The following is a 23,118-nucleotide window of genomic DNA, read 5'->3' on the forward strand; positions in this document are numbered from 1 at the left end:
GCAGCAATTATTTCTCACATATTCACATAGCTACTGGCATATATTCAAACTCACGTGCACACTCAGTTTACCGGTGCTATATTTGTCTCGGTTAGGCCATACCTATTTGAAAAGTTGTTGCTCGGACCCGACCGATCCTCTTTTCATAAAAGACCAAAAAAACAAACTCACGTGATTGTTATGTTGGCGGACTTGTAGCCGAAATGGCGGCTAATGCGTGGTTATCTGTTATAGCGAAGAAAGGAGCTGTTGTTGCATGTGTACCCTCGTACAATTCGTTGTCAACAATGGAATGACACGTTTGGGATGGGTTTTTTTTCTTTTTTTCCCGACCTACCGACCCTAACTTTTCCTTAAGAAATCCGAGCAACAATTTTTCAAATAGGTATGGCCTTACCGTGACAAGTACTGCATCTCACGTTACTTGGTGATCACATGAGAAATACTAAACTGTGACGTAATGACACGTCCACACCCATGAGCTCTCAAAGCTATAAAATCGGGGTACGCAGTGCAAGCTATAGTCTAGCTATAGACTACTGCAGCTGTGTGACCTATAGCTATAGCTATAGTGCGCTGAATCGTCTCAGTCACTGTAACTGAATTGTCAACTCAATTAACTGAAACAGTGCTCACTGGTTCAGAGTTTTGGAGGTACGGTATCGTATGTTTTGTTAGCTAGCTACCACAGATAGTTACTGTATATGTCAAATGTACTGACGTTTGTAGCTTGCTACTGTTATGTAATGTACGTAGCTAAACCTTGCAGACAGAGAAAACTGATAAAATGGAAAGCAACACTAAACCAAGAGACTTTGAGGACTCCCTGCTAACAGATGGAGAAATAATAGAAGACAGGTTGAAACCAAAAACAAGCCATCTGTCTGTAATAGGTGAAGTAGCTAGAAAGGCAAACAAAATAATGCTAAAAATTATATGGTTAAAATTGCAGGAACAAAAGAAATGAAGAATGATCCACAACTTCTTCTTGATAAATTACAACCCCTTAATGGTGAGTGAATGGATAAGCAAACATGACAGCTAGCAGTAGATAACTAGTTTTCATCAAGTGTTGATCATGAATTGGAGGGATGCCTTGTGTGTTGCAGAATTTAGTGATGTGCATATGTTTGTATATGTGAATGTTGTAGGAGAGACTGATGACAAACTATCAACTGCAGACATGGATAATAAAAATATTAACAGCTTACTTAATGGAGAAACAAAAGATGAGTCACAAATAGATTATGTCAATGATAAGCCGCTAACAGAAGAGAATGACTGTGAATCACCAGCTGCAGAAAGTGATGACAAGTCCTCTACTGCATGGATACACAGATGACAAGCTGTCAACGCAGAGTGATGAGCCACCATCAGAAAAGGAAGAAGAGCAACCTCTTCATGCTGGCTGGATTAAAAAATATGGTTGGTTGTCTAGTAATATGTATCTTACTGAATATATAGTAGCTACCTCTATGAATTGATTTGACAGCTGTAGCAGGAAATTTGTGCTGAATAATCAGTCAGTACAATTTGCAAACCGGAAAATATAGTAAAAATGTTAATAGATACCAGCCTATATAACAAATCTGCACTATTTTTCAAATAATGTTATGTACATTTCATTTACATGTGTATGTGATGGATTAAAGTTGTTGTGGTCATTGTAAGTATCTATTTGATAGGTGGGATTGGTAGTACTCCATTCTTCCAAACATGGAACCATGTTTGGGTATCACTAGACAAAATGGGGAAAATGTTTCGGGTGTACTCAGGCGAACCACCAAAATTTGGCAAGAGACCATTCACTAGAGTTAGCTTCTTTAGTAATTGTCTAGCGTTTGCTAAGAGCAGGAATGATGAAACCATGCTGTTTTCTGACTGGCCAGTTGATGCAGATGGGAAGAGCTGTTTTGTGGTAGCTACATGTAAAAACCAGTACTACTTTATAGCAGAAACTGAGGAAGAAAAGACGTAAGAATGTTTCGATTGTTTAGTACTAATTATTAAAAATCTGGTTTTTGATTAGCAAATGGCTGGAGAGTATCTGTGCTGCTAAAATGAAGGTGGTTTACTGTATATGTACACAGTAAAGGCAACCTGCATCCTTTCATGCAGTTTACCGACCAGACCACAGATAAACATGATGAAGCACACAGCAATGCAACAAGAGATGATAGATCAGATTCCACTAGCTATATTGACTATGCAGAAGATAATCAAATCCTTCACTCTGGATGGCTTAACAAGCATGGTAGGTAACAGTTAATTTTAGTTTATGTTTTATCTGTTATCCATATTAATGTTAAAACATATACCAAACAATCTGACATGCCATTGTTTGTATATTAAAAATTTGAAATCAATTTCAAAAAAGCTTAAAATAAAAAAAACTCTAGACTTTTGTAACTCATATTACAAGAATATATATATATCCAGGAGCTGATGAGGAGAGAGGCACACAAAAAAGTTCTCTAGTTGTAGTTAATCTACTTACATCCAGTGTTAAATGAATGTAGTCGTCGAATCCGAGTGGTCTAAATGGGGTGTTACATGTATATACAAAAGTGCCAATAAGTTGATTATACAGATCTTGTTGAGCATGAGTATTTTGATCAAATTACAATACACGCTGTTATAATGGCTGTATTATTAGAATTGGTGATTGCTCTATTAAAATATCTAGATTACTTGTGAAATTTATTTGGCTAAATCAGAAAAGGCTGTGGCAAAGATGCTGCCATGATAAAACATAAAATTTAATACAGCTTCTCTGTACATGTTCTGTATTATAGATCATGCATACACAGATCACTTAAACAGCTGTGAGAAGGAGAATGTGTCCCATTGTGGATCTGTCAGTTATATGTCATTCTCATGCACTCCAGCTATATATCATTATGATCTGGACATGTGCATTGTTTAATTTCAATAGGATGACAAAGAGTTATGACAAAATAGTCTATAAGTAGTATTATACTGACTATCTGACAGAAAGTATCACAGAATAAACCACAGTTTACCTTACAATCATGTATATTCGCTGGAAGTACACACACACACACACACACACACACACACACACACACACATGCACACACACACACACACACACACACACACACACACACACACACACACACACACACACACACACACACACACACACACACACACATGCACACGCATACACACACGCACGCACGCACACATTTACTGGCACAGTTTTTTGTAAGTTGTATGAAGCCACATTACTATCACAAAATATTTTTCATTATCAATTAGGTGGAATTGGTGAAACATGGCACCGTGTGTGGGTATCACTGAACAGTGCATGGGAAATGCTGAGGATATACCCAGATGAACTTTCAGCATCCAAGTTACCATTCACAAGTGGAAGATTTTTAATCAATTATCTAGTGTCTGTGGAGGATCTAAGTATTGTAGACAAACCATTACCTCCTTTGCCAGCGGACATTGGTTTGCAAAGATGCTTTGTGGTAACTACTCCAGATAATTCATACTATTTTGAAGCTAAAACAGAAAATGAAAAGAAGTACGTAAGTGTTTATTAGTAAGACAAATTGATTACTGAATTTCAACAGTATATGGCTCACTAAAATTAGCAAGGCCACAAAAAAGGTATGGATCAGTAGGTTGCATATTGCTAACTATGCATATATCTGGGCTTTTACAGTATAGTGACAGTCAACATCCATTGACAACTGTTTTGGAGTTTGCACTAGATAAGAATAAGCCATCACAGGAAGATAACAAGTCAATACATGAAGAAGACAACAAGCCAAAACCAGGAGATGACAAAATACCAAAACCAGGAGAAGACAACAAGCCAAAACCCGGAGAAGATGACAAGCCAAAACCAGGAGAAGATGGCAAGTCAAAACCAGGAAAAGACAACAAGCCAAAACCAGGAGAAGACGGCAAGCCAAAACCCAGAGAAGATGACAAACCACAATCAGAGCCAAAACCAGGAGAAGACGGCAAGCTAAAACCTGGAGAAGACTGCAAACTAAAACCAGAAGATGACAAGCCAAAACCTGAAGAAGACGGCAAGCCAAAACCAGGAGAAGATGACAAACCAAAACCAGGACAAGATGACAAGCCCAAACCAGGAGAAGAGGACAAGCCAATACCAGGAGAAGACGGCAAACCAAAACCTGGAGAAGACAACAAGCCAAACCCAAGAGAAGATGACAAGCCAAAACCAGGAGAAGAAGACAAACCACAATCAGAAGAAGAGGACAAGCCAAAACCAGGAGAAGACAGCAAACCAAAACCTGGAGAAGATGACAAGCCAAAACCAGGAGAAGACAACAAGCCAAAACCAGGAGAAGATGAAAAGCCCAAACCAGGAGAAGATGACAAGCCAAAACCAGGAGAAGATGACAAGCCCAAACCAGGAGAAGACGACAAGCCAAAACCAGGAGAGGATGATAAACCACAATCAGGAGAAGAGTACAAGCCAAAACCAGGAGAAGACAGCAAGCCAAAACCTGGAGAAGAAGACAAACCACAATCAAGAGAAGATGACAAGCCAAAACCAGGAGAAGACAGCAAGCCAAAACCTGGAGAAGATGACAAACCACAATCAGGAGAAGATGACAAGCCACAATCAGGAGAAGATGACAAGCCAAAACCAGGAGAAGACAGCAAGTCAAAACCAGGCAAGCCAAAACCTGGAGAAGATGACAAACCACAATCAGGAGAAGATGGCAAGCCAAAACCTGGAGAAGATGACAAACCACAAACAGGAGAAGATGACAAGCCAAAACCAGGAGAAGACGGCAAGCCAAAACCAGGAGAAGACGGCAAGCCAAAACCAGGAGAAGATGGCAAGCCAAAACAAGAAGATGACAAGCCCAAACAAAGTGAAGACGACAAGCCCAAACCAGGTGAAGACGACAAACCAAAACCAGGAGAGGATGACAAACCACAATCGGGAGAAGAGTACAAGCCAAAACCAGGAGAAGGCGACAAGCCAAAACCTGGAGAAGAGGACAAGCCAAAACCAGGAGAAGACAACAAGCCAAAACCTGGAGAAGAGGACAAGCCAAAACCAGGAGAAGACAACAAGCCAAAACCTGGAGAAGAGGACAAGCCAAAACCAGGAGAAGGCGACAAGCCAAAACCTGGAGAAGAGGACAAGCCAAAACCAGGAGAAGACAACAAGCCAAAACCAGGAGAAGATGGCAAGCCAAAATCAGGAGAAGATGACAAGCTAAAACCAGGAGAAAATGATGATGAAGATGATAATTCTAATGAAGCCACTCAACCTCTTTATGCTGGCTGGCTTTCCAAATATGGTATGTGAATTGCACTGATAAAATGTACATTATAGATATCATAATAAATTTTGATGTTGTGTCTTCTTGATATTTAATAGTTGTAACTTTTCTGATAGGTGGTTTTGGTGGCATTCCACTATTTCAGTCATGGCAACGTGTATGGGTATCATTAGACAAAATGGGCAAAATGTTTCGAGTGTACTCAGATCAGCCACAAGAGTTTGGCAAGAAACCATTCACACGAGTTAGCTTTTTTATTAATTTCCTGGCATTTGCTATATCCCGGAATGAGGAAAGTGTGCCATTTTCTTACTGGCCTGGTAGTGCAGATGACAACAGATGCTTTGTGGTAGGTACTCCAGGAAACTGGTACTATTTTGTAGCAGATACAGAGGAAGAAAAGAAGTAAGCATAATCAGTCAGTTAATAACAGACTAAAATATTAACTTTATTCCATTTCAATAGCAAATGGCTGGAAAGTATTCATACTGCTAAAGAAAAGGTCAATATTTAGATGCATGTGTTATGCTTACATACATATTGATTTGTGTTAATATTGCATACATGTATTTCCTTGTACAGTTTACGGATAAAGACAGTGAACAACAGGAATCTGAAGATGAAAGAAATGTATCTGACAGTAAGTCAGATTCTGTTGATTGTGAATATGTAGAAGATGATAAAGCTAATCAAGCCAGCCAAGGACAACAGGATCAGGAATCAGCCATTCTAGACTCCACAACTTATAACTACAGTGATTAAATGGAGCAATTGTTGTGTAGATTTGTCAACTTTTGTTGCTATGGCTACATGTGTCTTTTCTAAGAAATAAACTTCACACATCACACAATTATGTATACTTATATTATACTTTATGCAATGTGCTCTTTGTATTGTTCACCAGTGTGAATTCGGATGACTTTCATTATAAATTAGCATGCTGATGAGGCTTTAGCATACAATTGAGCACAGAAGTAAATATGTACATCCATGCAGAATAAATGTACAGTGTTATTCAAAGCAGCGTAGCTACACAGATTTTCTTGTATAATATAGGCCTGCAGAAAATAATAAGATGAACAAAATGGAATATTTCTCAATTAAAATTTTAAATTAGATCTTGTGACTTGCTATTCACTAGTGTTCCAACATTTCTTGAAATAATTTCTAAGGCTTCTTTTGAGTTTTCTAAGGTGGTGTTTAGGTGAGTGTTTTATTAGGATTTTGACTAAAATTGATAGGCAATCTCTATTATGAACCACTATTACTGTGGTTCATAATACACTGTACCTGCCACAGTCACAATGAGCAGATTAAATGTAGACTTACATTGCATATATACTGCTCTCCATACATAAAGCTGTGTAACAGGCAGAACTTGATATAATTTGTAGCTGAAAACTAAACAAACTGAGATTGCTTTAGAAATTGTACAAACAAATTAAAATGAACATGAATAAAACATGTATATTATGTAGTTTAGGTTTAGAGGCTACAGGCATTCAGTTTGCACCTCACTGCTCACCAAAAGAAATAGAGTTTACCATGCACAATAGTTTTGCAGACATTATGTGTATATCTATACCTGTGCATCATGTATGCCAGTATATAATAAATGGAATTTAATAACAAATCAATAAGAACAATAATTGACCTTATCCTATTTTCTAAGTGACAATTGATAACTCAACAACTTCTGACATGCATGCTTGGTATTATAGTGACTGTATTATTAGAGTTATGGACTACTCTATAGGTTAGGAGTATCTCAATTGCTTATGAAACCCTTTTTTGTAACTACCTGGTTAAACTGAAAGAGGGTGCCCTGTGAATCTTCTAAATCTACCACATTGATGTGGATCAACTGATGTTGATCACTTTGGCAGGTGTACAGGTCACCGTCTAGAGAGATCAGTTCCAATCAAGTAACCATGTAGTTCAGCTCCAAACAAATCACCATGAAGAGAGATCAGCAATGTTATAAGTCACCATGTAGAGAGATCAGCTACAATCAAGTTCAGAGCAAAGTGTACTCCCTGTACTCATGTACTTCTGTTTGATGATAATGTGACTAAACATTAATTTTCTTCTAGATCTGCATATTATAGCTATAACCTGGCGAACCATCATAGTATGTTGCTCTGCCATAGAATCATCTGCATACCAATACTGAATAGAGGAAGCATAGTAGCTAACTGCATACAGCAGTATCAAATGTGAACCACTCTAAGTCCCACTGATGGAACTGGGGAGTAATGACATCCCATTATCTAGGGATTCTGTTGTGGGCCATCAATCTAAACTGTCGATGGCTAGCTACTTTTATTTTGTATTTTACACTAGGCAATCAACACGTAAACAAAACTGCCATCGTTTTATGATTCAAACTAATAAGGAAGCAATTAATCAGACAGTCTAAAAATAAGTAGGCTTGCATCAATTATGCATGTGATAGACTCAATAGCATAAAGCACAATGCTACACCACTACTTACCTTTACCCATGTCAAATTTTGTTATGCACATGCACACTCATTACACATGTGATAACAGCGTGATTACACATGTGATAACAGCATGATTACACATGTGATAACAGCATGATTACACATGTGATAACAGCATGGTTCTCTTTTGTGATGGTGATCATGCAGGGGTGGTGGAGCAGGCCAAAGAGTGAGGGGGCCAGGCCAGCTGTAAGTGAAGACTGAAAAAAAAGAAGGTAATTACCTGCTGACAATATAGCTGCCCTCTACCAACTATATCTCTTTATTTATAACTACACATACGTAGCTAAGCAGCTTGCTACATTGCTTCTCTGAATACTGTGGCTGCTCTATTAGAGTAGCTCGATCTTTTCTTGCAAATATTGTTCCATAAAAGTGTGTGTGTGTGTGTGGGGGGGGGGGGGGGGGGCATGACCCCCCTGTCTCCACCACCTATGTGTGGTGGATGTATCAAATAAAAAAGCACTTGTTGCTTCCATTCAGACACAGACACCATGCATTCATGAGTATTTCACCACTGTGAAATGGAGCATAAACACTGAACCACTGGCATGGGGGAGGGGCATGGCCATATGTAGGCTATGATTTACAGATGTTTATGCTTACATTAACATATTATTGCAGGGGACTACATCCAATGTATTGTCCATAGTGATCATTTTATTACATGCATTAAAGTTCTGGTAACGCAACCTAGTATAGCGGCGTAGCCCCCAAAATTGGCAATATTGTGCACTTTTTCATAAAACCATGAAACTTTCCACATAAATAGTACTCCTCATGGCATGTGCTTTTAGATATAGTGCCATCACTGAGTTGACCTTTGGTGACTTTTACGGCCATTTTGTACAGAAAATTGATCATTTTTGTCTTTAACTCCCTGAGGCAGTAATTAACATGTTAAAACATGGTACCAAACAAAAGATCTTGCTGATAGAAACAACTTGGTTTTTATTTGAAGTCAATAGGTGATTTCATTCTTAAGTTATGAGTATTTTTATTAGCTGTAAAATTTGATGATGATGAATTTATGCATAATTATCTGCCCACAGGTAATTCACACCTCGAGGGCAGGTAAATTTATCAAATTTTGCAGCTAGTAAAATGATCATAACTTGTAATAAAATCACTTATTGACATCAAATAAAAACCAATTTGTTTCTATCAGCAAGATCTTTTGTTTGGTACCATGTTTTAACATGTTAATTACTGCCTCAGGGAGTTAAAGACAAAAATGATCAATTTTCTGTACAAAAATGGCTGTAAAAGTCATCAAAGATCAAATCAGTGATGGCACTATATCTAAAAATATATGTATTGAGGACTACCGTTTATGTAGAAAGTTTCATGGCTTTATGAAAAAGTGCACAATTTTTTGGTTGTGCCGCTATACTAACCATGCAAATATCAATTGCACTATTTGTACGAAGGTAAATTTATGGTGAATTCAAAGGCTGGAGGAAACAAATTTTTTCTGGTTGATTTGTTTGGTAAGAAAGCACAATCCAAAAGGCTGCAGCACATGTTGCTGTTAGACCTTCTGTGCTGGCCACTGTAAAACTTCAATAATATAAAATAATAATAGTATACACACATTATAGTGACTGTGCAAGTTAGTTTCATTACCTCATTAATGTGACCACCTCATGCAAGGTATTCTAATGCTCACACTGTAAACATTACCAAGGTGTATTTTGCTTCATGGCTTGTAAAGTATTTGTAGTTTATCACTGTAGAAAGAAGATTCTAGCTGCATGCATTAGTAGTGGTTAAGCCTGCTTAGTCAATGAAGAGATGATCCATGCACTTTTCTTATCAGTATACCATGACAGAATACAGCATTTATGTTTGTGCAATTAGTGCAGTAGTACATGTGTGTGTGTGTGTGTGTGTTTGTGTGTGTGTGTGCGCATGCGCGTGCGTGTGATGTACATTTATTAAATACATCATGCAAATAATATTAGTTTGTTGCAGTACTGTCTTGGAAATAATTATAGCTATACCCTAACCATGCATGCATCTCTTCTAAAATGTATATACCCCTGAGCTTTACCATGGAATAGAGATGTTCTGACTGTGTGCAATTGTTAAGAAATTTTGTTTACATTTTTCTTATGTGTTCAGCTAATGGCAGTGCTGCTGGCAACCATGATGGAAACAAGATTACTTTCATACTTCAAGTTCTGATTGCAACAATAGTTGCATTGCTGCTGTGTTATTAACTTGTTTGTCTGTAACTATTCTTATATAGCTAACTGTTAATAGTTAGAAACATACACTGTGAAAAAAGAGGGATATAAGATGGTATTTCCAGTGGCTTATTGAATACAAAAAAGCTTGGTATAACCTGTATTATACTAACAATCCCTATAAGGCTTTAGTTAATGTGTTAAACATACTGAAACCATATATGTGATAGTATAGTGTGGGCATTATATCAGATATAAGCTATTCCAAGTATTGTGGTAATTAAACTGAAACCATACATGCAATAGTATAGTATGCATTATACTAAAGTATAAGATGAGTATAATACAGGATTTATATTAAGGCTTATTTGTATTCAATAAGCCACTGGAAATACCATCTTATATCCCACCTTTTTCACAGTGATAGTAACCACATTTTATAGCTGTAAGTGTGTATATAGATAGCAACTATTATATTACAGTAGTTGACTAACTGAATGTTATAACTTCTCAGTGTGTCATTTTGATTGTATATATCCAATAGTAACATTTTTACAATACAAGGTTTGTGATGGTGCAAATGGTATTCATGATTTCAAAACATTTAGGCTACATGTAACTATGTGTCAAAATAACCTGTTTGCAATATATATGAGTCAGCTACATAATATATACAGTACAATAGTACTGTATGATAAACACTTAAAAGTGTTGTCATTTTCTTTATTTCCTATCAGCCACACATAATAAGGAAGTTTAGGCAAAATCTAATCATTTACTTTAAAACAAAACTGTTATAGGCGCAGTGTGAAACAGTCACATGGGTTTATCATTCATTTTGTCCCACGCCTTTGTTTGTCATTTTATTAGTAGCATACTCATATTGGCTTAGCAACATAATGAGAATCAACAAATAAATTTCCTCCCATGCACTAACTGTTCATTTTAAGTTGACATTTAAGTTGGTAAACTGTATTTCTGTGTTCTTCTAAATTGGTCAATGTAAATAAATAAACACACAGCTACAGTAAACCCAACATTAATGTTTGAACTTAAGCATTCCATTCCTTTCCTGGTTGGCTAGGTACTATCATTTCCAGATACTACTACCCACTGTCCTGTCATAGCATTGTAGCAGTGAAGAGTAATGGGCCTGTGGCAGGTTTCTAAGGTTACCAGAACTGCTCTATCTGGTATTTTCAGGGTGATTAATATATTTTGCAGAAGTACAAATAGTTCAGATCAAGATACTCTAATTGAGCAGTCAGCCACCCCAATAGAACAGTCACATTTATATATCTTAAAAGCTGTAAGTAGTCACATAGGTATGTCTAGAGTGGCATCCGACATGGCTGTTATATATGTGCTTCAAACTTCACCCATGTTACCTTTAATTCTTTGGCCTGCTCCACTGCTAAAGCAAACACAAGCAGTCTAACTTGCAACTTACACTGGTTTTTTGAAAACTATTACACTAACTGTTGAAACCAACTGGTTAACTCTGTCATTCAAAAATTATGCAGTTTTTCCCTCCAAGCACAAATATATGAGATCATAGTTATTACCAATAATAAGCACTCACATATGATATTGAAGTAACTGAGAGAAAATGTTTATAGTGCTGGCCTAATCGAACACATATATAGCTTTGCTCTCAGTTAACTATTCATGACAGGAAACCCACGTGTATGTAACTTACTGTAATTTTCAAGGTATGCATATAGATTAAACATTTTTATTTTCTCCACCCATGCCATATATTTGGAATATGTCGTATACCTTTTCACTTCTTGCACAAACTATTTGGCAATTTTCTGCTTCAAGTTATGCATGTTATTTAGGAGGCACAGCTAACTACGTGAGTCACACACAATGCAACAGCAGTAACACCAAAATAATATACACCTACCAAAGAAATCTGTTGCACAGTATAAACTAAAGGAGGTAAAAAAAAACCATTCTACCCAGGTAAACCATAATGTAAGGTATGTGCTTGCTGGTGAAGAAAATTTTGTAGAGATATATATATATATATATTCTTTTAATCATTTGGCTCTACTACTCGAGTACTTGTTCCTTGTGCAAAAGCTGGCCTGAGAGTTATACATACTGCGGCTGATACTGGGAAGACTGACAAGTGTCCATGCTGTTTGTGTGTGTGCATTCAATGTGTTAACTGGTGGAAACAGCTTACCCAGCTGTGTCGTCAATGGGTACCTGGGGAGACAAATACCTGCCATTCATGTCTGACATAATGGCTGAGGTTTAAGTGGGACTTCAAGTGCCCACATCTACACTAGTGAGGCATGATACAGTCTCCTGTGGGTGCTACAATTTGTCGGCACTGACCTGTTTCATTGCATGTGTAGGCATGATGTGTATACAGCAGCAAACGTATTGCTTTTTAAATTTGCTTATATATATATTTGTGTACATGAACATGTCACACAAACACATACCTGTGTATCACACACACACACACACACACACACACACACACACACACACACACACACACACACACACACACACACACACACACACACACACACACACACACACACACACACACACACACACACACACACACACACACACACACATGCCAACTCCCATTACTACACTGCATACATGCCAAGACAGCCTAGCTCAGGCTAGCTGAGAAAAGGATGTGGTTTACAAAAACACTGCATGGATTTTAAAAATCATGAAATCAATGATGACAACCAAGAAATATAGCTGCAATAATGTTAATGCAATTTTTAATGATGACAGCCCCAGACTGCACCTTTTTTATTCACACTGGTACCTTGACTGTTTGGCTTGGATATGACATCTTTTATGTATTTTACCCCAAAGGAAGCCTAAGATTAACTTTAGGCTAGCTTTTATTTATATTTTGCATCTACAGGCACAATGATGGTTATAGAAATTATACTGTTTTGCATATTTTATTTGATTATACATACTAATAAAAGCACATGGTAGTCAGTGCATGTGAAGCTGGTCCACCGCACAAGTGTGTACTTAACTGGGAGAACAGTAAAGCAACATGAGATTTACATGCAACTCTGTACTCCCTTATCTGACTAAAACAATTATTTTTACAGTGTGGAATTGTCTGCCAGGTAGGGAGTCAAAATATCAAGTTTGAGTGAAATTTCACTAAAATATGAGCAACCAAATTTAGATATTTCTTGCATCTTTCTTCTTGTTTACAAACTTTACAAAAACCATTATAAAATACAAACACATTATCTGATTGAACTAAAGTTTAGCACACAAAAAGAGCCAGACCATAGTGGACATTTAAATCCCTATTTCAATCAGATTTATTGTCCACTAGTATATCTAAGTTTCATGCACATACACCCCAGCATGGTGGTCACTGGCTGAATAGATGATTTTTCATGGGAGCAATATCATTTTCACTATTAATTTTATGCTTTCTACCAAAGGATGAAATTCATTGATTATCCAGGAATAAGTGCTTGCTGTTTGTAATTGAGAAAGTGAGTTAGTTCATGGAATATATTTGTTAAGGATCTGTATTTCCTGGAGCTATAAGACAGGACAACTGGGCAGTGGGCACTGACAAGTGGTACTGAATAAATGAGAAAGCATGCAACATTGGATAAGAGTGAAAAACCTATATGAAAAGGTTGGTTCATTCAAACTGAAGCTTTTGATGTTTTTTGCTGAGATTGCAATAGCTAGTGCAGGGAGGTGTACACAAACCATGATTTACATCATCTCAAACGATACAAGTGGTTTATGTTTCATCTTATGCATGTTCTTACCAAAACTTCCAAATGACCATTAGCCCTGTTTAATAGCTAAGTGGTGTTGCTGTGATGACACTGCAAGATGTTATACAATGAAAATGAATCCCTACGCTGTATATATATACTATTATTGTCCTGCACTTCAATAGAGGTGATGACAGCCATAGCTGAAAATGATCAGCATGCAGTTTGCAGATAATCTGTCCTTATGACAACCCTACAAATGTAAAAAAATTAAATTAAATTTAAGAAAAGTAAATACGTAAAAAATAAAAACCTGACAAGGCACTTTTTCAAGGTCAATGACATGTCTATTTATATATAGAGTAACTCACCAGGCTCCAAAATCGGATGCGATTACTCAAGCTACAACAGGAATTTTTGAACAACTTATATGTCTTCAGATAGTTCAAGGCTGTGGGACTTTGGACACCAAGTATCAGCTTTCTCGGCTTCTTTGTCTGGTGGCAGCAGCCCTGCAAAGTCATTTACGTATATTCTGGGATAAAAGTCAATTCACGGACACACACATGCAGTTTACAAATCAGACTTACATCCAATCAACAGTTTTCAGGGGCAAATCTAGGATTTTTAAAAGGGGAGGGGCTAAGATTGACAGGGATGTACTAGGTAACTAGCCAGATATTAGAAGATACCAAGCTTTCTCACAAGGCCCTAGTGGTAAGATTCATGTGGCTTATCCATGGTCAAGTTATATTAGCTATTTGGAATAATGACTACATTAGTGTGTGAAGCACACAATGTAGTATGCAAAGCATGCCAATGTAGGGGGTCTGAGAGCATGCCCCCAGAAAAATGTTTGAAAATTAGGCCCTCTAAAGGTGAATCTGAGAGTGCTTTTAGCAGAAAATAGTGGACTTTCAGTTTATATCTTTAAATTTTACTTTTCCATTAAATCAAGACTGATTGCAATATGCATTGAGTATAGCTATCATGCACACATGATAATCTTAGCCACCAAGCATTTAGATATAACTAGCTATATACCATAATGCATCAGCTCCTCTTAGCCATGCTCTAATCAGCTAAATCTGTGAGGCAGAAACATGTACAGCTAAGTAGTAGTGGTGTTGAACGTAAATGAGATTACCATAATTAGTATGCATGCTCCTTAGCCTAGTGACACTTTGTCAACCTTAACACCAAATAAAGTGTACCACCAAATAAAGTGTAACACCAAATAAAGTGTAACACCAAATAAAGTGTACTGAACAGCAGAAGAATACAGTGAAGTACAAAGCAGTAGCTATTAGCTAGTCCACTGGCAATCCTTACTTAGCAAAGTGCAACTATATTTGCATTTATGGGCTTTCTGAATTTGTTGTGATAGTCACACTTATTTCTAGATCTGCTGGGTTATGAAAACTGATCTATATAGCTATAGCTAGCTACAAATTCCAGCACCATAGCCCACAGCATGGGGTCATATCAGAAGGTAACTAATACAGATTTAACATTCATAGACAAAAGTGGGTGAATATACTATAGCTGCCTTATGAGACTGCAGTTTGCAAAATGGCTCAGTTGGTAGCTACTTATTATACTGAAGCTGATAACTCTAACCAATTAAACCAACTAATCATATAATTCATAAAAACCACACTAATCACCTCTTATAGCCATAGAGGAAAACACTGTTAAATATCTGAATAAAACAAAACCCACAATTAAACTTTTGTAACTGGAGATGCAACCCACAATCGAAACCTGTTTTAGGAAGAACTTTTGAGGAAAAGGAAGTTATACTCTCCTGGAACAGAGTTGAACAATAGGTATAGTTACATAGACATTATTTGTGTTGGTAGTGATGCATAGTTCCTGAAATTAGTCTGCTTTTGATACACATAGAAGATTTAGGGTTTTTTTATTGGCCAAGTACTAACTTAGAAAGGAAAGAGGGCTACAGCCCCCTTAACCCCCTCCCTAAATCTGCCCCTGGTTTTATATGTTCAGGTTGTACATCAACTCATCTACTTTCTAAATATCCCCAGTTTATTTAATCAAATCCTTTAAATCACGAATTACAAATCAAATAAAATGTGATGTCACTGGAGTAATAATCGCTACAATAAATTTAAGTATACGGAAACTTGATTAAGTATATGTTGTTTGAGATAAGTTTACGGAAAATGTGTACCGTATACTTTTACAAACACCGTATACTTCCGTAAACTTAAATTCATGGTGCGATTATCACTCCAGTGATGTCTCATTTTATTTGATTTGTAATTCGTGATTTGATTAAATAAACTGGGAATATTTAGAAAGTAGATGAGTTGATATACAACGTATGTGAACATATATAAAAATGTTGATTGGATGTAAGTCTGATTTGTAAACTGCATGTGGGTGTCCATGACTTTTTCCCGAATATACGTATTAATCAGAAATGACTTTGCAGGGCTGCTGCCACCAGACAAAGTAGCCGAGAAAACTGATACTTGGTGTCCAAAGTCCCACAGCCTTGAACTATCTGAAGACATATAAGTTGTTCAAAAATTCCTGTTGTATAGCTTGAGTAATCGCATCCGACTTTGAAGACCATCCGATATTAGGTGAGTTACTCTATGACTATGGACCTACGTAGCTATCATTAGCCCATATAATATGGGCTAATGACACATAGGCATAGCAAGCACCTCATGGTTGGGAGCCAGACAATATTAGGATAAGATGATAGCTGAGCATGCAAAGAATGCTGAACTATAGGGAGGTCTGGGGAATGTTTCAGTAACGCTGTGCCTAGACAAGAGTCACGGCACCGTGACTGGATGTTAAAGCAAGGGGGTGACACACAGGCACTCACTGTAGGTAGATCTGTGGCACAGGGCCGGAGCCCATGGTCTGGCTGGTCTGGCATTGGCCGGACCACTCAGCTACTTGAATTGTAAAGATCGACATACTCTAATAGAGCAGTTATCATGATATACTCTAATAGAACAGTCATCACTATACTCTAATAGAGCATTCAGTATACAATATAGCCACTAGTCTAAGCCATTATACACGTGTGTTAATTGTCTTCAAATCACTCAAAAGTTCCAATGAGTCATCTGCATGGCATTGCATTGGGCTAATTGGTCATGCATGCATTAGCAATTACAATCTCAATGGCTTCTGTATCTCAAAGAACTAAGCTTTCACTAATATTGAGAAAGCAAAATTTTAGATATGAAATTGAATTAATTGGTATTGTAGTACAAAATTACCAGAATATATTCTTGATGTTAACAAAAAGGAGAAAGAGGCCTTGCAAGTAAAATAGCACTTCTAGATGCCATTTCAGAGCATCTATTTTCAAAATTTCCCTGGGGAGCCTGCCCCCAGACCACCCTAGCTTGGCATGGTGTGTGTACTTATCACATGCAGTTAAATTGAGTATAGGCTTGTGGGAATTATGCTCAAAATTTTCATCATTATTCTATTCCGAAATTCTTTTAAAACCTTATCATTATGCTTTTTATTATTCCCAAAAATACTCATTATTCCCAAAATTATTCCTAATTTTTGTAACTTTTTCTTCATTTTAGTAATTAAATTGTACAGCAAGACTTTGAAACAGTAAAAAGTACTAAATCCAGCTGTGTCAATTCATCAGAAAAGCTTTTTTGTTAGCAAGATGCTTACTTACCAGTAGTATTAGTAATGAATTATTCCGCATTGATCGTTCTATTACAGTAATTGATCGTTCTATTAGAGTAAGTGACTGTTCTATTAGAGTATCTCGATCTTAATTTATCTTTATGCCGATTATGCTCCAAAACTGCATCAAAATGCTGGAATAATGCTCTATTCTATTACCCCATCATTATTCCCAAAATTATTCAGGCATAATTCCCGCATCCCTAATTGAGTATCACATGAAAGTAGATAACCTAACCAATCAATAAATAAGTAGTGTACATGACTATGACCTCCATTGCAGTCCATGGATGGCCGGACCACTCAAAATCTCTGGGCTCCAGCCCTGCATAGTGATGTATTGGTCCAAAGTGTATTTGCTTGCACTTTGAGATGTTAAACTTCAATTGCCAATACACTGACCATTCATAAAGTAAGTTCAAGTCATACTGAAGTGCTGTATAGTCTTCATTACTTCTTATAACATGAAAAATCTTTGTATCATCTATAAACATAAACATGAGGCTTGATACAATTGAGGGTAAGTCATTAACAAACATCGTGAACAAGGCAGAACCCAACATTGGTCCTTGAGGGACTCCACTTGTAACAGGAATGGAGTTGGATTTCTGTCCATTTAGCACTACTTGTTGTGTTCTATTCCTAAGAAAATTGTTATTCACTGTAGTATCTTACCATTTACCCCAAAAGGAGGACAGTTTTTGAATCAAGCATTGGTGGGGGACCGCATCAGAGATGGAAACACAAATCCAGTGATAATGCCTTGAAAATATCATTATAAGGTGGGTTTATACTATTAGTGATCATTATAATTATGCTAAGACAAAAGTTCATTGTAATCTTCATTACATTGATCAAGTAAAGTCTAAAAGTGAAGTGGGGGGTGGGCTTCAGCCCCCATAGCCCCTCTCCTAGATCCGCCCCTGGACTCTAGCATAATTATTATTAGTGTGGATCTCATTGGCTAATCTGCCTTATGATTATGATGAAATTCATACAAATGCTATCGGATCGGCATCACGTTTTAGCCTGAGATGTGTTCTTCAGGGTGCTGTCTCTGCAAATTTCTTTTCAGTTACAGTGCAAACCACAAGAATTTAGCAAAGTACTCCATACAATATAAAAATTATAATTGTTTGCCTCACAAAAGGCTTACCCAATAGGAACACATCCTTACCTCACATTAGAGGCCAACTATTATAAATTTGCTGTTATGCATTCAGGATTGATTGCATTTTAATTACCATTTCCCTGAACTGTTATTGTGAACTAAATGAAGTATTAATTCTCTGAATAAAGAGGTATGGATTCAGTATATATATAGGATATCCCTTCATAATTCATGGAACATATAGGTATGTACACAGCATGCCTACAAAGATATCAAACAGATGTCTTTTCACGTATGCATGGCAAATTCTGTTTTTGTCTTCTGATGCAAAGGTATCAGTTTGCAAGTATAATGAGTATATTGCTTCAGTAAGTTTGCTATCATGTACAACAAAATCTGACTAATGAAATATGTGTAAAAAATGAACAGAGATCACTGAGAAAACAGTCGGCATGTCAAGTTAGATTATTCTAGAATTACAAGTAAACATTTTAAAGCCTAACACTTGAAATTGTCATGTACAGATCTGTATTGAGACCCCTGTCTGATGATGATGTATTCATATACTTGAAATTAACAAGGAGAAGATATCCTGACCACCTGGCAGACTCCTGAAAGCGTTTGAGCATTAATCAGATGGCTGCAGGTCCAGTCATGGAATTTTTCTCCTTTCTCCACCTTTTCACCTTCTCATCAAGACTCACGGTAGTGAGTCGCGCGGCCAAGAAACTACAAAGCGCACGCCCAATTAAAAGACGCGCGGCCACTACTGTGAGTTATTTACGTGTAGGGCCAGTTTCGCAATATTAGTCCTAAATTACGCAACATCTCTCAATAGATTTGTATTGCGTTACGTGATAAAAAATCTTTAGGAGTCGTTATAGTTTTCTTGCGACCTCGCTAAAATAAAAAAGTAACCATCGCAAAATAAAAAATAGGCCTATTTCACTTTATTTCTCTACCTTATGTTACAACTACTGTCACGTTATACCAGTCAACATAGTCGTGTTTGTATAGTCCATCTAGCACTGACATTATCCAATCCTGGTTTGCCTATACGCGTATTTTCTTCAATCAATCTCTAATCCCTACAATAACTTTTAAAGACACGACGTGGACACAAACTCTAATGCCTGATAAACAAGTTGTGACAGCGTGCTGAACCGTAAGTTCCCTAGGGATGGCGTTTTAAGCAGAAATCTTTTAAATTCCATTTAGTACCACACCCCATGCGAGCGTTTATAAATCGCCAGTTGTCTTATGGTTTGAAGAACAAAATCACTAGCGAAGGTGCTTTAAGCATACTCTTCAATTCTCTATTTACATGTAATTTTTAATAGATTAACCACAAAGGCCGGTAAGGTGAATACAAAAGGTAACAAGCCTTTAGGGGTTACCACCTCTATGTAGTATGTACCATGTAGCTTGTGTTGTGGCTTTCATTAAGTATTATGCACACACAAATGGTGCAACAAAATTTTGTAATGGATTGCTCGAATGTGGTTGGTGGTGTTGTGGCTCGAATGTGGTTCGTGGTTTGCCAGTGACCATGTATGAGTTGGGGTTGGTCCACACAACTTACACAATATTCAAATTTCATGATGGCCATGATAATTTCTTGCCATATGGTAAACATACAACAATGTGTAACAACGTTAATTAACATCACATCAAGACTTGACTAAAAATAGTTCCAACAATAGTGATGATTTCTTGTATGTCAGCATGACGATACTGAGACCTGTAAAAGAATAAGCAGGCACTGAAGTTAACCTTAAATTAAACACTCATGCAACTGACCTGGAACATCGGTCGCAACACCAAAAACACTTGTTTCGATATCTGATGACACAATCTAGCAGGCACTGAATTAAAAGAGAATGTACAAAAAATCAATATGCCGGGCTGTGTCAATAATAGCATGGATAATCAAAATGAACAAAAATTATATCCCAGGCTAAGTGAATGAATAACATAACTGTTGGGTAAGCATGTTAAACCAGAACATTAGGACATTAGTCAAACCAGAACATTAGGACATTAGTCAAACAAAAGTACGCTATCACAACTTGGTCATAATACAATGTTTGTACCACTGGACTTCACACTGGTTGCCCAAAAATTGTGCCATTCTGGGACAACAGCATAATATTATGAAACAAATAGTTACTACAACACAGAAGGCTTACTGTTGCACTGTCTACACTGATATACCATAATTTAAAAACATAACAGGTGGGAATTAAATACAATACACTTAATATCTGGGTACTAGGAAAAAATCACTAACATCACAACATGTAAACTGACCTGGAAATTAACACCCTTGATGCCACTACAGTCTACACTGGATACTTGTTCGAACCCATCAACACTATGCCTGATACATCTGAGTAGATTGACCTGCAAATTCACATCACTAGTATACAGTGATAATTGATAACTGCAAAAACAACAATTGCAATAATACAATTCTTCTGCACGTCAACTGACCTGAAATTCATGACACTCAATACCGAGACCTGTAAAAGAATAAGCAGGCACTGAAGTCAACCTTAAATTAAACACACATGCAAACTGACCTGGAACATCGGTCGCAACACCAAAGACATCTGTTTCGATATCTGACAAAACAATCCAGCAGGCACTGAATTAAAAAGAGAATGTGCAAAAAATCAATATGCTGGGCTGTACCAATAAAGGATGAATAATCAAAATGAACTAAAAATATATATCCCATATGCAGGTTAAGTGAGTAACATAACTGATGGGTAAGCATGTAAACCAGAACATTTGGTCATTAGTCAAACAAAAGTACGCTATCACAAACTGGTCACTGATAATTGATAACTACAAAAAGAACAATTGCAATAATACAATTCCTCTGAATGTCAACTGACCTGAAATTCATGACACCTGTATCTTTGTTTCTGCATGGTCTCATCTTTGTTCCTGCATGGTCTCAACTTACATATGTACCATGATCACATTCAACTGCTAGTGGATAAACCAGTATGACCAGATGGCCTGCAAAAACCAACAAGCAGGTGTTAAATACAATACACATACCTAAAGCCTGGAATATGAAAAATATTATATAAGCATTATTCCACACTGATATAGTAATAGATTATAGGATGTTGTGGAACTTGCCTAAACGTGTAAACTTGAACATGAGGACAACCGCATAATCTGGACACTTGGAATTGTCCAATACCTGATGAACCGCAAGTAGGTACTAATGACATTCACTTCAACATTTTATCCCAGCTGGGTGAATCTCTTGTAACTGAGTAAAAAGGTGTTTATTTTCCACCTGCAACCAAAGTTCTACATTTCTGTGGTTGGGTGTACATAAACTGACCTGGAAAATCAGTATGCCATAGGGGTATGGAAATGGTTCCTTTCCTTCTGTTGTGACATTACTTACAGCTGACTGGTAAATGATCATCGATGTCCCCATGGACCCCAACAATGAGTATACCAACAACTTCACAAGTTGGAATGAATTTCCTTTCAACATCTGGTGGACAGGTCCAAAAACCCTATCGCACAAACACGGTGAATCAGTGTGTGGCGATGTGACACGTTGCACAAACTTCACTCCTCGTTTCGTTAGCATTCAAGACCAGCATATATCATAGAGTCCCTCAGTATTCTTGCCGGACTCTTACTTTTTCAAGCGTTGCTCAAGCGATGTAGTTTCTCACGAGGGGCTCGAGTTTCTCAGTAAAGTCGAGCCGATTAAAGTACGCCTCACCATCCAGTTACATTCTTAAACCATTCAATTTAAAACCACGTATCATGAGTGTCCGCTTAAGGTAATTAGGGACTCTCCACGAGATTTCCCCTAAATAGATCACGTGTTAGTTGTCAATCTGGTGGATTCTGGTGGTATACATGGTTCAACAATGCGGTAAGTGTAGTATAAGCTGTCAATGAATAATTGTTTGTACACTACTAAACTAAGTTATTTTTGTGTGATAAGCATGCTTGAGGAAGGGTCTGGGGGACGAGACTAATGTTTTGACAGCAGTTGATGGACAGCAGTTGATGATGGCCAGGCAAAGAACTGCGAGAAGAACTACTATGATAGTATGATAGTAGGGAAAAATTCCCACCCCTATAGCTCTGCCTAGGGGCATTAACTAGCATTATCTACAGCTACTGTATTATGTTGCTGTCTACAGCTACTGTATTATGTTGCTGATATGTACATTCAGGCCAAGAATAAAGGTGAAAGTGGTAGTAAGGCTCAATCCTATTATTCTGCTGAACAGGCAAGGGAGTCTGGGACTCTGGGGACATGTTCCCTCAGGAAAGTAGAAGTACTACAACTTTTTTGTTTTAATTGCTCATCAAGTATAAAAATTTCAGTCAAAAGGTGATGATCGAGCTCTGGTCTTATGCACTGGTTGGAGTGGTTGTATCGATACTGCACTGTGACATCCTTGAGGGGTTAGTGCTGGCATTGTCCATGGCAATACTATTCCATCTCCCCGAGTCTTGATGATTGAGTCCTTCATTCCTTTCTCTGCTGCTCCAATCCTGAAGTTGT

General features: G+C 37.4%; 2 protein-coding genes across 6 annotated transcripts; one reads left to right on the plus strand and one right to left on the minus strand.

Annotated features, from left to right (window-relative positions):
- Nucleotides 1–539: 539 nt before the first annotated feature.
- Nucleotides 540–6,206, plus strand: LOC136238883 (S-antigen protein-like). Its single transcript, XM_066029515.1, has 13 exons — nucleotides 540–654; nucleotides 757–893; nucleotides 953–1,012; nucleotides 1,152–1,425; nucleotides 1,686–1,974; nucleotides 2,030–2,066; nucleotides 2,119–2,254; nucleotides 3,286–3,556; nucleotides 3,606–3,642; nucleotides 3,698–5,324; nucleotides 5,423–5,711; nucleotides 5,772–5,808; nucleotides 5,889–6,206. The coding sequence occupies exons 4-13, from the start codon at nucleotides 1,278–1,280 to the stop codon at nucleotides 6,066–6,068; spliced, it is 3,051 nt and encodes a 1,016-aa protein (XP_065885587.1). The 5' UTR covers nucleotides 540–654; nucleotides 757–893; nucleotides 953–1,012; nucleotides 1,152–1,277; the 3' UTR covers nucleotides 6,069–6,206.
- A 13,948-nt stretch (nucleotides 6,207–20,154) lies between these two features.
- On the minus strand, nucleotides 20,155–22,825 carry LOC136237888 (uncharacterized). Of its 5 annotated transcripts, none has more exons than XR_010692628.1 (8): nucleotides 21,925–22,825; nucleotides 21,714–21,876; nucleotides 21,461–21,587; nucleotides 21,143–21,410; nucleotides 21,054–21,082; nucleotides 20,871–20,963; nucleotides 20,361–20,425; nucleotides 20,155–20,301 (listed from the first exon to the last, which is right to left on the minus strand). XR_010692628.1 is itself a non-coding variant. In XM_066028140.1 (8 exons), the coding sequence occupies exons 3-8, from the start codon at nucleotides 21,502–21,504 to the stop codon at nucleotides 20,226–20,228; spliced, it is 372 nt and encodes a 123-aa protein (XP_065884212.1). In that variant the 5' UTR covers nucleotides 21,505–21,587; nucleotides 21,714–21,876; nucleotides 21,925–22,823; the 3' UTR covers nucleotides 20,155–20,225. The 5 variants fall into 5 exon arrangements, 4 of the variants coding, with proteins under 4 accessions (XP_065884212.1, XP_065884214.1, XP_065884211.1 ...); XM_066028140.1 differs by having other exon boundaries at nucleotides 21,143–21,207; nucleotides 21,925–22,823; XM_066028142.1 differs by having other exon boundaries at nucleotides 20,871–21,003; nucleotides 21,143–21,207; nucleotides 21,925–22,795.
- Nucleotides 22,826–23,118: the final 293 nt, after the last annotated feature.

This window comes from Dysidea avara, chromosome 11 (genome assembly GCF_963678975.1).
Source record: "Dysidea avara chromosome 11, odDysAvar1.4, whole genome shotgun sequence".
Classification (NCBI taxonomy): Eukaryota; Metazoa; Porifera; class Demospongiae; order Dictyoceratida; family Dysideidae; genus Dysidea; species Dysidea avara.